This window comes from Arthrobotrys flagrans (genome assembly GCF_004000055.1).
Source record: "Arthrobotrys flagrans strain CBS H-5679 chromosome Unknown unitig_3, whole genome shotgun sequence".
In the NCBI taxonomy this organism is placed as follows: Eukaryota; Fungi; Ascomycota; class Orbiliomycetes; order Orbiliales; family Orbiliaceae; genus Arthrobotrys; species Arthrobotrys flagrans.
In genome coordinates, this window is record NW_027137547.1 from 143614 (window position 1) to 160325 (window position 16712).

Genomic DNA, 16712 nt, shown 5'->3' on the forward strand with positions numbered 1-16712 from the left:
AATCGACAGTACCGGTTTCGAGTCTTTTTAAAGCCCCTTACAGAACTGTAGCGATTTAGGAGATAGTGATACCATTTACTTCTTGATATAGCGTCGGATTTTTGACCCAATGACTATTAGAAGTATTACAGAAATATCGAATCAGTACTTGGGGTATAACTGGAGAAGAGAATAGTGGCGGACTCGGCTTCTGCTAAAGTTAGTACAGAACCGCTGCGGTCTTGAATGTTTAGCTGACTTACATCCCAGAAATCCTTCTTAGAAAGAAACCTGTTTTTTTCTAGAAGATATTTAACTTATTCTGCTTGAGCCGGTATAGAGAAGGGGAGGATATATTCGGACTCGATAATCTTCTGAGCAGCATCTGCTATATGACCTCGAAAACTTAAAAGAAACTGTTTAATTTATACTTGAACTGACTTTAGAAAAGGGGCTGAAGTAAGACTACGAGAGGTAAATATCTGCTCTCAGACATCCCGAACCTCTCCAGTGTCCGGGAATGGATTTTTTGTAATGCAATAGACATAAAGATCTATGCAAATAAGATTAAAATATTTGGTATATGTCGGTGGAATGTTCGTCGCCTTAGTTCAGTTTTTACGGGAACGACTCACGACCGAGGCTGTCTTGAGCAGTTCCGTACAACCCGATTGAGAAATGGATTGAGATGGTGTAATACTAGAGACCTTAGATGCTGCTCGGGTGGCTGTTGTTAGGTTTGAATCTGCTTATATCAGTTCAGTATGGGCCTATATGAAAATAAAAGAATTATTTAAATATTAACTTACTTGACTTTTTTAACAAACGACGTCCCGTCTTTTTCTCTAATTGATGTTGTTAAAATATCGGAATTGTGGGTGACTCTATTAAAATCTCTTGTGGTTTTGCTGGTTCTGCTGGTTTTGCTATAGGTTCTGTGTCTGCCTTTATCTGGCTTGCTGGTTCTGCTGGAGGCTCCGTATCCGCCTCTGCCGGATTATTCAAAATAGCTTTGAAAAAAATTAGTTCCTATATAAAAGGTGAATAGAGAATGAAGACGGATCAGTACTCCGCTGGTCCCGGTTAGTGACAAGAACGAGCTGTTGTGTTTTAAGAAGCAATCGTATTAAATCCTCCCGAGATAAGTCTGAAAACTTCTCTGTTTCTACTGTAGAGGATGTGTCAACTTCCGAGGTTTCTGTACGGGTTGCTGGTAGTGCTACTGGTGCTGGTTCCCGATATATCGCTTTTGCCCGGGCCTTAATTTGTTTTTTAGTGACTTTAGCACTTTTAGTCTATAGCTTCCTAGGCATGACAGAGGCTTGTTCAGGTACTATACGTACTGGCTAATAATAAAAACTAAATTTTAAAAATTTAATAAAATGATAAAAATATCTCGATTCGATGTCGACGTGCAGTAAAACTTTACGAATATCCTGATAATTATTTAAAGAGAAATAGAAAAAGGGGCTAGATATCTTAATTTAATATGTGAAATATAATATATGATATCTTTTTTAAATAGGATGCCAAAGCGCTGTACAGATCCCAATCAGGTAATAATGTTCTCACCACCAAACTATTATCGCGAGCTTAGTATTCCACAAAAATACTACATATGGAAATATTGATTGATCGAACTGCTAACCAGCGCAGTTCTGAAGTTCTTCTTAGCTGGGCTATGTAGGCCTCGAGCAGTTTTTATTTCAAATATATAAAATATATATATAGGGTCTAAAAATAACCTAATCTTTCAATACAATACAATCAAATAAAATTTGGGGCATCAAGCTAGGGTCGACGCGCTAGGGGTAGTAAATCAGCTCCACTAGCTCTGTAAAAGATTATAACCAAATATACAGCCTTTAAATCTTGACAACGAACTAACTAAGTTAAAACATCTGCATTAATACGCAAATGCATACCAGCAGGAACTACATTAGTCCCTTTATTAACTGTTGTAGCCGTTGCCATAGGTTTATTTTCTGGTAAATTATATTCTACCGTTCTATCCTCCGTGAACCCCCAGACCGACCTTGGCTCTTCACCGACCTGAAGGAGATTGTTGAAGAGTGATTTCAAACTAGCCAAAGTTGGCTGTTTGAGCAAACCAGTGAACTTGGCGACGTCTGCCGTATTATATCAGAAATCTGCTAAAGCAGTTGGCGGATTTCCGGCAACCAAAACACCAAGATTGGTATCTAATTCGACTAACCAGCCCAGTACCAACCTCGGAGGGTTGCAAACAGTTCGGACCCGTTTCTTAACCCGATCTATAAACAAATTATATTAGTTTTGGATTTTGAAAAAAACTTAAGTAGGCAGGAAGGCCTGAACGGATCTCTGGGAGGCTTACCAAGTTCTTCCTGGTTTGGTTCTAGGTTAACTGAGAGTTTTAACTCTCTCTTCCTTGCCCTTTTAGGGACTTTTTGACCCAGATAAAGCTGATTAAGCGCTTTAACCGCTGCGTCAGGGTCCGCATCGGCACTATTAGTGATGGCATCCTCAATAGGAGTCCTAGCCTTTAAAATCTTGGCTTTTTCTTTCGACTTTAGCTTTTTACCGAAGGCGGTTACCATCTCGTCAATGGCGCGAATCTTCGTCTCGCGGGCTTATACAACCGCTTTATAGTCATCGTCGTTATCTAGGTCAATGGTGGCGGGAAGGGGGTCATTAAGCTCTTTTGTAATATGAGCAAAATAAGAAAGAAGATGAACTTTTTCAAGAATCGCCGGCCAAACAGTTCCAGTACCAGCCTTAGTTTTTGTGAAGACAGGCGGTGTCTGATTCTTGAGGATCTGTTCGACGTCTTTGCGTAACGCCAGCTATACTGGGTTAAAGCTGGCCCCAGATATTAAAAGTTCGGTTCGAATTTGATCAACTGTCCATGGTTGCGAGGAGGCCTTGAACTTGACCGTGCGGGAACCATAATCTCTGTCTACCATCTTATATAATCAGGTGGGGGGGGCTTTAATTTTAAAGTCTTGGTTTAAAATTTAGGTGATTTTGCAGGTTACGATATAGTTTTGGTGCGGAGATGTATGATTTCGGAAGAGAGATTTGTGAGGCTAATAGAATAAGTTTTGGTATTTTAAAAAAAAAGCTTCAGTTTATTATACATGATTAAAAAAATCTGAATATTGTTAACTATGCATGTATATATTGTATATTGCTTCAGGGGTACAGCCACGGGCTGCTGGAGCTATATACTGTAGAATATGGAAATGATAGCTTATGTTGAATTCTTAGGTTTTGGGAGGAGCTTATACAGCGTTGTAGAAGCTCCCATGTTGCTTCCCGCCCGATAGAACGATCTCATGTAGTATTCTTTAGCTTTATGCTTTTAATTAAATTAAAAAATCTGAATTCTGTTAGTTATGTATGTATACTTTGTATATTGCTTCAGGGGTACAGCTACGGGCTGCTGGAGCTATATACTGTGGAATATGGAAATGATAGCTTATGTTGAATCTTTAGGTTTTGGGAGGAGCTTATATAGCGCTGTAGAAGCTCTTATGCTGCTTCCCGTCCGACGGAACGATCTTATGTAGTATCTCTTACCTTTATACTTCTAATTAAAAACTTAGTTTTCTAGTTAAAGTAAATATTAATCTATAGAGTAAATATATCTGAAGGCCTCGCCAGCTTGCCCAGGCCTGGGAATTCTTTTTCCAGACCTTTTGAGGTCCTGTATCGGCCTCCTCCAGATCTTACAAATATACTAAAATAAAGATCGGAATGAATATTGGGAATTATGTTGTAGTATTGTATTTTGAGATCAATGAAGATCTATGATTAGCCTGCAATCACCAAATCTTTAGACTTCATATCTCGCCACACTCGCCCTTTATAATAAATCGGCAATATTATGTCTTTAGACCTTAAGAAACCGGCTAGGACTTCTAACGGCCTTTTCAAGTGTTGTATCTGCCCCCGAGCCCCATTTAGATCTTTTAAATGGTACGAAAAATATATTGAAACAGAACATCAATCCTTCATTTCTACATTATTAGAAAGCGGGGTAAATCAGACTATTATCTTTTAAGAAATACCACCAGTAGACGCGAATAGTGCCGAGGAAGACCTGGATTACTCGGAAGCGACCCCGAAGAGCCCTCTTATACGAAATAACAAAATATCAGAAAATTTAAGTATTCGACAATCTAATCAACCAGAATCTTTTATTCCTAGGCTGTCTCTCCCGGTTAAGGATGCAGGAGCCTTATTTGGTGCCTTCTTAGATCTGATAATCGCTCAGATGAAAAATAATCCATGATTCCCTTTTACTAACTTAGAGAATTTTAAATTGGCAAAATGGTTTATCGAAGAAGATATTTCTCAAACGGCAATTAATCGGTATTTCAATCACGGGATAGGTTCAGGCGCTAGAAGTGTCGATGTAAAGTCATTTGAGTCTGCTTATAGCCTTCGTCAAATGATTTAGGAAATGGATGAAAGTCTTAGAATAAATTTATTCAAACAAAATGTATTTGATTTTGAAATTGAAGGCTATCCAGGATCGAAATATTTTTATCGAGATCCTATAGAAGTCATCGCGTATTTCTTACGGCAACGTTCATACACACAGGAGATGCACTTCATACCTAAAAAAGTCTATAGTGAATCTGGAGAAAAACAATATACAGAACTATGGACAGCAGATTGGTGGCATAGCCAGCAGGAATCTTTACCGTCTGATTATAGCCTTGTACCGATCCTCTGTGCTTCCGACACGACCCATCTCACTAATTTCTCTAGTGACAAAAAGGCCTGGCCAATCTATCTTTCAATTAGTAATATCAACTCGAAATATCAAAATTAGCCTTCTAAGAACGCCTGAATGTTACTCGCCTTGCTACCGATACCGCCCAAAAAAGGCCCGTTGCGGCCGTCGGAGAAACGATTAATTAATTCAAAAATATAGAATCTTATAAGTTAAATCTTGGAACCTCTGAATATGTACCCTACGGGCCTACTTATAAGATGCGGAGATGGATATTAGCGAATATGTCATTTTCGTTTATATAGATGGTTAGCAGATTATATGGAACATATTAATCTTCTTAGTATTATTCCTAAAGCCTGCCCTATCTATACGGTACCGACTACGGCTCTCCAAGATTTCGATCAAGGCCTAAGATATTCTGTACGGGACTACAACTCTTATTCTGAATGATTAGATAATAGTAATGAGATTAAAAAAGCCCAATTACGTTTGGAGGGAGTGATAGGTTCGGCAGGGGCTTTCTTAAATTTGGGAATTACTATAGCGGACCTACATAAGCCGAATCTCCTACACTGCATTTACTTAGGGATAATAAAACATCTTATGGAATGGATAATCAAATTTTTAAAAAAACATAAAAGGTTACAATTCTTTAATCAATGCTGGGCTTCTGCACCAGCCTATCCCGGATTCTAATCGTTCTGCAAAGGCTATACACAGGTCTCCCAGTGGTAAGGAAAAGAAATAAGATCGGTTATTAAGATTCTTATTGCGACTTTAGCGAGCGCTTTAAAGGATCCATCGAGCCTTGAGAGGCCTATTTTCGCCCAGGCGATAAACTGTGTGAATGCTTTAATAAGTTTTGTTCTATATGCAACTTATCTTTCACATACTGAACAAACTCTTATAGATATGCAAAACCAGTTGCAAAGCTTTCATGATGGGAAAAATATCTTCAGAGAATTTCGGGGGGCCCGAACGAGACCACAGCAGGCAGCTACAGGCATAGTAGGAGCAGTATCCAGCGATGAAGCTCTAAGTAAAAGTAGTGAAGACTCCTTAAAGGTTTCTGAAAATGATAAGCTCACTTAGAAGTGTCTTCAGCCCTCTTCTTCTCCTGATCAGGGCTCTCTAGGAACTAACCAGGGTTAATAGCTATAGGACATTTTAATTTTATTAAAATGCATTTGATGACCCATTTTACTGATTTTATTAAAAAATTTGGTCAATTAAATGCTTAGTCAATAGAAGTAGGAGAGGCCTCGCATGTCGAACAGCTCAAAGAGGGATGGGCTTAATCCAATTATAGAGATACATACGCTCAAATAATAGAATACAGATATTGAAAATATCAATTTAAAATGCGATTTTTCAATCTCGAATAATTAGTAAAAGAAGGGGAGAAGATCAATGGGTTTAAAAAGGTCTATTCAGATTCGTTACTGGCTAGAGAGCGGCGCGAACAGTACTGCAAGAATAGACTAGGAATTGATGGTATGTTTATTGATATTTATTTTCTAATATTTCTAATCACGCTGACTTAGTCTCAGCTGGCCCTGTAAAGGCTCGTGCGGAACCATATAGTACGCTATCAATTGAAGTTGCAAATTCAACTCAATTGCAACCTAAAGTAGTCTTAAAATCTCTAGAAAATAGGAGTAAATGGGTTATAATAGATTAGATTAAGCGTGAATACGCTGTACCGGACTTTAATTGGGCGTTATATGCCTATTTGAGAACCTTACTGGCCTTCTAGACATTTCTTCGATTAGACTTTTATCTTTCATTCTTAGTAGACTTTAGAGCGCAAGTATATAAGACCCTCGCGGTCCCGATTGAGGATTTTCAGCATAGAAATGTTTTTACTAATTATGTTATTTGAACTAATTTAAACTGGTAAAAGAAGGGTCCTCGAAAGGACTTTATTATCTTCCAGAAGTCTCGTACGAGTTAATATGGAGATCTGAAAGGAAAGGCAGTAGCTAAGCTGGAATTGTTATTGATTGTCTATAATGTAATTAGTAATAAGACCTTTTAACTAGCTTTTGTCACTGAGCTTAAGCTATACGCTGGGGAATTATACAGAGCCCTTATGGTTTCGTTCGCCTTACCGAGCATCTTTTAGTGGATTATGAAAAAGAAAACTATCAATCTTATCGAAATATTATTTTAATTCGAGCTATTTTGGGTCTGGCCTATTTAATCTCCTATGGGACCGGTTCATATCTTCTCAATACCCACATCGATCTTAATACCTGGAATGAGATTTATTCTTATAACGATGAAAATATAGATTCAGATATCGATATTGATAATGGATCTGATATTGAAGAAGAGGAATATTATTTTGAAGTTTAAATGGGGGGTTTGTATAGGCCCGTGTCAGTTTTGTTGGGGTGCCGGGTGGCCCTATTAGGATGGAGCGCGATGGACTGGGATGGACCGCGATGGAGCGCGATGGAGCGCGATGGAGCGCGATGGAAAAGTGTTCTATCGGATGAAAGGGCTTCTATCCGATGGAATTAAGGAAATGTGTTTTTTTCCTGATGTCGATTGAGAAAGTATAATCTATAATTATTTGATGCGCTAATAGTGTTATAGCTTTTAAAATGAAGAATCTGTCTTATGCCTTTTTAAATACGTAGTATTTATTATTATTTTTTAATATGTAAAGGCCTATTTTTTTATCGAAAATTAGCTGTGTTATGATAAAATCGTTTTTCTTAAAGATATTGTTTTGAGATGTAAAATATACGTTTATTTCTTTTTTCTGTAATTTTCTGATAGAATATAGATTTAGAGCTATTTGAGACGTGTATAGCATATCGTGTACTTTTAGAATAGTAGTATCGGTTTCTATAATAAGAGTTCTGTATCTTTGAGTGAGTATAATTAAATTATTTTTTAATTTTATCTTTCTTTTTATATCGAAAAAGACGTAGGTTTTAAATATAAATAAATTGTAATTTTTATAAATTTAGTTGTTTACGCTTGAGTTTATATATCATAATTCTTTAAAAGCACTTTTACAGATATTTTTTTTAATATTAGCTTTATATACTGTTATTATGTTACGAGGTTTAGGAACTATAGAATAAAAAAAAACGTTCTTCTTAATTCTTTAATTTAGAGGTCTAAGTTTTAGATGTTTAATAAAGTAGCGTTCTTTTAGATAGTTTGTGTCTCTACAAATACCGCATAAAGGGTAGATTATCTTATTCTTCTTTTAAAAGATTATACTTCTAGCGTCAGAGCTAAAATCTGCGTTTTCCTCAATATTAAAGCGAATTTTCTTTTTTATACCACCTTTCTTAATTCTATTATTCTAATTAATTGTACGTTTAAACTTCCGTTTATTTCTTTTATGTGCTGCTAAGTCGGTAGCGTCCGTAACTGATAGCGACGTAGACGTAGAAGAAACTTGAAGTTTAGTACTTTTCTTTTCTAACTTTCCACGTCTACAGACATTACGTTTATAGTAAAATAAGATTATTTACTTAAGAATATAATCTCTCAAACGTTCGATTATATATATTATTTTATCAGTAGTATTCGTCGTATAAAACTACATAACCATATAGATATTAAGATACTGATTTTTAGTTTCATCTAATGCCCCTCTAATAGCATTAATAAGACTTAACTATGAGAAAGTAGAAGGTAAAATATCGCTTTTTTTCTTTTATATTTGTATAACTATCTCGAAGTAACGCGAAATAGTCGTATACATATCGTATTTTTCTAGCTATATAATAAGAGAAAAAAGACGGTTCTTAAGTATATTTATAATGTTTTCTATATTAAATCTATATCTCTTCTTAAGTAGATCTATTATAGCTTTAGATGACAAGTCGGTAAGAATATTATATATATCGTTATAAACCGATTTTTGTATAATGTCGTCAGCGAATAACTTAGCTGCTTCGTACTTGTCTAATAATTTAGCGTCTGTAACGTTTACTGTTTTAATAGTAGACGGAGAGGCCTTAGCTTATTCTCTAGTATTTTGTAAAGATCCTGAGATACTAACTGATGGCGTTATAGAGATATCGATAATAAACTTTAATAGTCTATAGCTATACTTCATGTACGATTTTAGTATTTGCTTAATTTTATCGAGCTAGATTTGGTAGTTACGACCATTTACAATCAAGATAAATCTACTTAAGAAAGTAACAGATGTAGACATTACGTTCTAAAAAATATATTATATAACGTTATATCGGGAGTTTAAAAAGCGAGATAATTTTTACGATTCTCAGATTACGATTAGTAAAAATCTGCAAATACTACGATAAAGCGTGAAAACAGCTGAAATACGTTGTATTTAGTTGGTAGATATTCTTTCTAAAATCAGAAAGTCGTACTAATAACATATTAATAGTTTTACAGCTCGTAAGTACGCTGAAGAGTATGTAGGTCTGTATATGTATAATTAATAATCGATCGTCTAAATCCCAACACATCGTAGATCCGCCTGTATTTATAAAGCGGTACGTATAGACCCGGCACTACGCCTTATACGGTATATCGCAACAGCTTCTTCATCAGGAAAAAAATATTTTTCCATCCTGCCCATCTTAGCAGGGGGGTTTCCATCGCGGTTTTTTTTGCTATGTGATTGGTTCAAGAAAAACCACAATAAAAATAAGCGAATTTTAAACTAACTATAAAGACGTACTTTTTTAAAATATTCCAGACTCTATACTATTTTAAGGTACGAGTATATTTTAGAAATATGCCTTTTTATACTCTATACTGGCTAAAGATCTTTTTACGTTTTTTTTTTAAGTATTATAACGTACATTAGATAGCTAAATAGATATATACAGATATAATCGATAGAATTTCTATTAAATTATTCTTCTAAAAATTTAGACGTCTATTCTCTTTTCTATTTAGGGGGTATTAGCCTGTTACTTATAAAGTAAGCTACAGATAAAGCTTCTAGCTAAAATACTTTTAGTAAACTAGATTTTATTAGAATTGCGATAGTAAGTTCTTGTAACGTTCGTATTACTTTTTTAGTTGTATCGTTCTACTCGTGTACGTATAGAGCGAAAAATTCAATTTCGATGTCGTATTTTACGTAAAAGATTTATACTTTTTTTTATATAAACTTTTTTGCATTATCGAGATATATAGTCATTATTTTGAATTGTCGATCGTATTTGTATTTCATTATCGTTACGAATTGAATAAAACATATTCGATATTTTGAATAACTCGTAAAAAATCTTATTTATTTATAGTAGGTAGCCTCGTTTATAATTATAAGCGCATATTTTGCTTATTGATATAGCTTAGCTGTAAAATTCAAATAACGTTTATGCAGTAAAGCTGTTGCAAATGGCTCTACTATGTCTATGTGTATACGCTTTAAAAAATGTGACTTCTTGAAGATAATAGAATCTGAATTTAGACGTATATTAGCTTTAAATAAAAAACATAGTTTGTAAATTAAATTCTTTTATTTTTTAGAACATCAGGAAAAAAACATGTTTCCATCCTGCCATTCTAGCAGGGGAGTTTCCATCGCGCTCCATCCTGTGCCATCTCAGTATTTTTAAGCTATATAATTGGTTTAAAATTCGCTTATTTTTGTTGTGGTTTTTCTTGAACCAATCACATAGCAGAAAAAACCGCGATGGAAACCTCCCTGCTAGGATGACAGGATGGAAACATGTTTTTTTCCTGATGAAGATATTTCAATTTTAGCTCGAGCTATATTTTTACGAACTACTCTTTAACCGACATGACTTAGTTTTTTATGCTATTTTAATAATTTCGTAATTTCGATTAAGAAGGTATGATCTGTAATTGTCAGAATATCTTACCCTCGATATGACCTTACCAGATACAAGGTAACTGGTTACCCTGTATATACTAACTACTTACTCTGTACATGACTAGCTTAGTCACCCTGTATGTGCTACTCCTTATATATAAACTCTTCGCCAGAACACTTTAGTCTAAAGAGCACTTAATAAAGTACACATCACTTTATCTAATCTTCTAACAGGTTATGAGCCCGGCATAGCTACAATCTGCACCACGACAAAAACTAATTTCAATTCTACAACTTATCACTCACGATATCAGAATAAATCGATAACTCTAAAAAGTACAGCTCTGTTACTCACTATAAGTGCAAATACGGAATCTGCCTTCGACTTACCAATTCCAATCACCACGAATAGAAGAAATAGTTTATACGACTAATAAGTCATATCGACCTGCTTAGAAATATAACTAAAAAAAACGAAGAATCGGAGAAATTAAAACGAGTTTTCAAACTATTATACATTAAGATCGCAAATCTTACAAATAAACCTACTAGACAAACTAGAAGATCAACTAGTAAAACTCTAACTACTAAAACCACAACCTCTAAAACAACAGCTTCTAGAGCGTTAGGCTCAAGGGCACCAATTCAAGCCGACAGCCAGTCTAAAGATAAAGAAGACGATGAAAATTTAAACACAAAAACTCAATTAGAACATTTAACTCACATTTCAAACTTATATACTATTAACGGCAATATAATCAAAAGAATAGTTATGTAATAAAATTTACGTCGCAGTTATTTTACGTTCGTACTAAACGAAAATTACAAGAACTAGTAGAAATAAGAAAGAGAGATATTTGCCTTTCTCACCTATTACATCAATAACTCGCTGTAGAGAATTTACTCTGAACCAGCTACTACGGCTTAACTATAAAAAGAGCTCAACAAAACTTACGCTCTAACTTAGAATTTTAGCATAGCTTCTAGCTTGCATATTTCCTTTTTCAAGATAGAACTAATCTTAAATAAGAAATAGGCCGACTGGCTTAGAAGACTAAGAACTATTTAAATATAATTCGTCAGTATTAAGTATATAATAGCCGATAATGTGCTTAGAGACGCATATCTACTAAAGTTACCGGCCTTATACAAACCTACGGTTAACACTATTTAGTTTATAGTTAGAAATAATCTAGATATAATGACTTATTAAGTTTAGCAAATTATTCAAGAAGTTAAGACCCGAGAAATGGTATATCTTAACTATATAAAGGATTTTACCGCCCAAGTTAATTACGCCGGAGGAACTCTTAAAAACGCCTCTAAAGAATATAAGGATTCTAGCAGGGATAGAGGCCGAAAAAGAAAGAGTAAATAGAAAAGTAAAGGTAAAGAACGAAAGAATCACTGAAATTATTCTAATCAAAGAAATAACGTAGAGAACGAAGACAGCTGTTATTATTATAACTAATATAAATACTTTAAACTCAACTGTCTTATAAAAGAGAAAGCAGAGCAGCGTAGAAAGAATAGAGAAGCCAAGAAAAGAGAAAGAGCTAAAAAAGTGTAAATAGTAGAAATTTAAAAGAAAATTACTGAGGAGGAGTAAAAAGAATTTGATTAATACTTTAAAATTATAGACCGCTATAGTTATATAGTTATTAAAGAAAATAGGAGAGTTATAACTCTAGATAATAACTAGTTAGTTAATTTTGATGTAACGGACACTTATACTATGAAAAAAATAGACTTAGCCGGTTGCCGAATACTATCTTAACTACTGTTTATTCGCATAATTAGTAGAGCTTATATTTATGCATTTAGAAGAGGAATGGTATAAATTCAGCCAAATCTCCGCGTATTTGCTTTATAGGTTCCCAAGATTGCTCGTAAGCTCCTATTCACACACTTTTTCTAAAAGGCTAGTTATATAACGATAATTAGAGACGCTACGCATATTATTAAGCGTAAAACTAACAAACTTATAGCGTCAATAGAATAGAAAACTCTGCTAATTGTTATATTAACCAATTTAATTATTAATGAAGAAAATTCTAACTCGGAGAAGTTTAACGTAGAATTTAATATATTTAATCTTAATTTAATGTCGAATAAGAAAGTCATTTCTGAACTAGATAGCTAAGTGACCTTAAGCGAAAACGCTAAGCAATTTATACTATAGCATAACAGACTTAGCTACATTGGTTACTAGACTTAGAAGAAATTAATAAAACGCCTAGTATCGAATATCTAAGTCGAAAAGAAAAATCTATTAGCTTGCTGAGTCTATATTTGAGCTAAAATACGACGGACTTATAACTGTATTAAAGCCTAACTTAGAAGCTCTACTCCCTAAGAGAAGATTTATAGTAATCTATCGGGCAGACTACCGCAGACCGAAGACGGCAAGAGCTACTTCGTAGTCTTTGTCGAAGACCACTCCAGATAGACGAAAGTCGAGACATTAAAAAGAAAAATCGACGTCTATAACAGTTTCGAATTCGTCATCATACACGTTAAAAAGAGAGAATAACTAGAAAAACTTAGCAAAATCCTTAAGTTCCGCTATAATAATAAAACGAAAGAGTACATCAACCAAAAATTTCAAAACTTATTAATCTGGAATAGGATTAAACTTAAAACCTCTCCTTCCTAGCATCAAAATTCTAATAGCGTAGCTAAAAGATAAATAGTCATTCTAATAACTATAACTATCATCATAATTTACAAAGCAGACCTACCTGTCTTTTTCTAAGGCAAAGTTATAGTTATAACTACCTATTTAAAGAACTGTTTATTATCTATAAGACTATTTAATAAAAAATCGCCGTATAAAGTTTTAAACAATCATCTACCGGACTTATCCCACCTAAAACCGTTTAGTTATCTGGCGTAGTATTAAGTATTTAAGGAGAAGAGACAAGGCAAATTCGTTACACATACTAGCTCATATCTATTTATAAGATATATTAAAGATAATACTACTTTTTATAAAATCTAGAACGGAACAGGATTTTATAACGAAAAGAACTTAAAATAAGAAAAGGATGTATTCCCGAGCAAGAACGGCTTAGCTAGAAAAATTATGCAATATGATTACCGACTAAAGAACGGCGCTAGTAACTAATTAGGCAACCGAATCTCTAGATTTAAGCGCGCGTATAAAGTCCCAGTTCCGATCGAAAGTCGTTTAAGTAGTATCATAAATCAAGAATCGTTGCTAAAATTGAATACAAGTGAACCTGTAAGCTCACATATAGAGCCATCTGTGATATAAGACCAAAGTGAGGTAAGAAGTAGATAATTCTTTAGTTATATTAAAATATTAACTTCGGTTAAACGCCGTATAAGATTTAAGATCTTAAACGAATTACTATCTAGTTTAGCTAACAGCAATATTAATCCGCAGAGAACAGAAATTACAGCGGCCGGTAGAAAAAGTAGAAGCTATTATAAAGATGCTCGTAAGCTAAGTAATTTAGCTGAAGACTTAACTATAACTAACAAGCCTGTATACGTAGCAGGCGAATACTTAGAGTTACCTAAACAGGTTATTCGCGAGCAACTGCGCAGTAACGAGAAGGTATCTGGGGACGCTTAAAGTAGTTCTCGGCTACATAGTAGAAATAAACCTGCCATAGGCGCATACCTGGACAAATATACGTCAGATTCTTCTGATAATGACTATACTGAATTATATAAAGTCAAGCACGTCAAGAGACGTAGAGTTAGCAGAGAATAACTGTTAGAGAGTACGGCCTTTAACGAAGTAACCTAAAGCGACCATGTTAACAGCACAGTAAGAAAATAAGTACTTATAATAATCTAAAATAGAATTATCTCTGACTAAAAGCTATAAAGCTATGAAGAAGTTATAAACTATATCGAAAAGAATCGATAGCGCAAGATAATTTAAAAAGAACTTAATTTATATAAAACTAATAAATCTTTTATAATAGTAAACCTGTTTAAAGAGCATAAGGCTTTTGTTTTAAAATAAGTATTTAAGATTAAAACCTAGAACGTATTTGTACGGTATAAAACACGATTAATAATTCGAGGTAATTTATAACCTAAAACCGACTTAGATACGTATATCTTTATAGCTAAACTAGCAACGTTTAGACTCTTTATAATCATAGTAGCTATACTCAATATAGAACTATATTAATTAGACGTTAAGACTACGTTCTTAACCTCTAGACTACTAAAAAAAGTCTATATAACAATCTTAAAAAGCTACTATAAATATATTTTTAAAAGGATTAAATGACCAGTTCTTCTACTAAAACGTGCGCTATATAGACTACGCCAAATATTCAGAACCTAAAACATAGACATTAATACTTTTCTAAAAACGCTAGGATTTATACCTTACGATAACAATAAAAGCCTATATATCAACAAAATAGAAGGAATTCTGATTCTTCTATACGTAAATAACCTTCTTATAGCGATAAAGACTAAAAGTAAAATAAAGAAAATTAAAAAAACTTTAAAAGTTAAGTATAAAATATCTAACATAAAAAAAACTAAAATTTTTTTAAGTATCTAGATTAAAAGAAACTGTTAAAGGGAAACAATTATCTTATATTAATCCGTATTTATTAAGATAATTTTTACTTACTACGAAATAGACTAATATAATCTTACAAAAATTTCTATAGAACGCAACTTAACTATCGATAACGGAGAACTTTTAATCGACGACGCGATCCGATAGTATTAATAATTAAACGGCTAATTTATATATCTAATAGTTTATACGAAACTAGACTTGGCCTACGTAGTAGAATAGCTAATTAAATACAACTCCAGACTAATAACCGTACACGCCGAAGCGGCACGAAAAGTATTAAAGTACTTAAGCGGAACTAAATCCTTAGGACTAACACTAAGCAAAAATTAAGATAGAAACTAATAAGAAAATCTACTACTTAGCTACTTAGACTCAGACCTAGCAAAGGACCTAGATAATAGAAAATCAACTAAAAAGCATCTGTGATTTCTAAATAAAAGTCTGATTATATAGAAATCTAAGAAGCAAACTATTGTAACCGACAACACATAACACGCCGAATATATAGCTACATTTGAAGCGGCTAAAAACGCCATTTGGTTAGAACGATTAATTAAGATAATAAAAATTTAACTTCGAAAACTGCTAATTCTACAGCTTAACTGCACGGCTATATAGTTATTAATTACCAATCTTAAGTAACATAATCGAATAAAACATATGGACATTAAGTACCACTTAATTAAAAACATATATACGAAAAAGGAACTTCAAATTGAAAGAGTCCTATCCGTAAATAATTTAGTAGACAATCTGACTAAACTTTTAGCAAAGCTCAAACACTAGGAGCACGCAACTATAATAGGTTTAAGGTTTTTGTAAAATATATATTCTTTTCTTTATTTTAACGATTTCCACCCACGAAAGTGGTTTTACGATTAAAAAAGATTTTTAATAAGATATAAATAGCTACGATTAGTACGAAAGTCTAAACTCAGTTAAGTATATTTATAGTTATAATTTTGCTCTTAAAACGGCGAAGGTCCAGCTCTAAAGCTATTAAAACCAACTACTTGATTATGAAGATGAATATGTGCCTTAAAAATATTTTTTCTATAGATCTTACCATCTAGTAGGTTGCTTAAAGTGCGAAGGTAATAGCGTTTATTAAAACAATATTAAAAATTGCACTAGTTTAGTATTAGCGATAAATAAATATAATTAAAATGTATATTTCGTATTAAGAAACCTTATTTATATTGAATAGAGGTTTAATAGGAGTGTTAGAATATCTTACTCTCGATATAACCTTACTAGATATAGGGTAACTGGTTACTCTGTATATACTAATTACTTATTTTGTATATGACTAGCTTAGTTATCCTGTATGTGCTACTTCTTGTATATAAACTCTTCGCTAGAACACTTTAGTCTGAAGAGTACTTAATAAAGTACACATTACTCCACCTAATCTTCTAATAGTAATTATTCGATACGCTAATAACGCTATAATCTCTGAAATAAAAAATCTGTCTTGTGTCTTTTTAAATACGCAGCATTTATTATTATTTTTCAATACGTAGAGGTCCGAGTCTATTTCTTTATCGAAAATTAGCTATATTATAATAAAACCGTCTTTCTTAAAGATATTACTTTAAGGCGTGAAATGTACGTCTATTTCTCTTTTCTACAATTTTCTG

At 33.5% G+C, this 16712-nt stretch overlaps 1 protein-coding gene across 1 annotated transcript; it reads right to left on the reverse strand.

The window, feature by feature from the left end:
* Nucleotides 1-2121: 2121 nt before the first annotated feature.
* DFL_001425 (uncharacterized protein) lies at nucleotides 2122-2558 on the reverse strand (the record flags this gene model as incomplete). Its single annotated transcript, XM_067630043.1, has 2 exons — nucleotides 2122-2252; nucleotides 2336-2558. 2 exons carry the CDS (start codon nucleotides 2556-2558, stop codon nucleotides 2122-2124), a joined length of 354 nt encoding a protein of 117 aa, XP_067492726.1.
* Between the last annotated feature and the right edge of the window lie 14154 nt (nucleotides 2559-16712).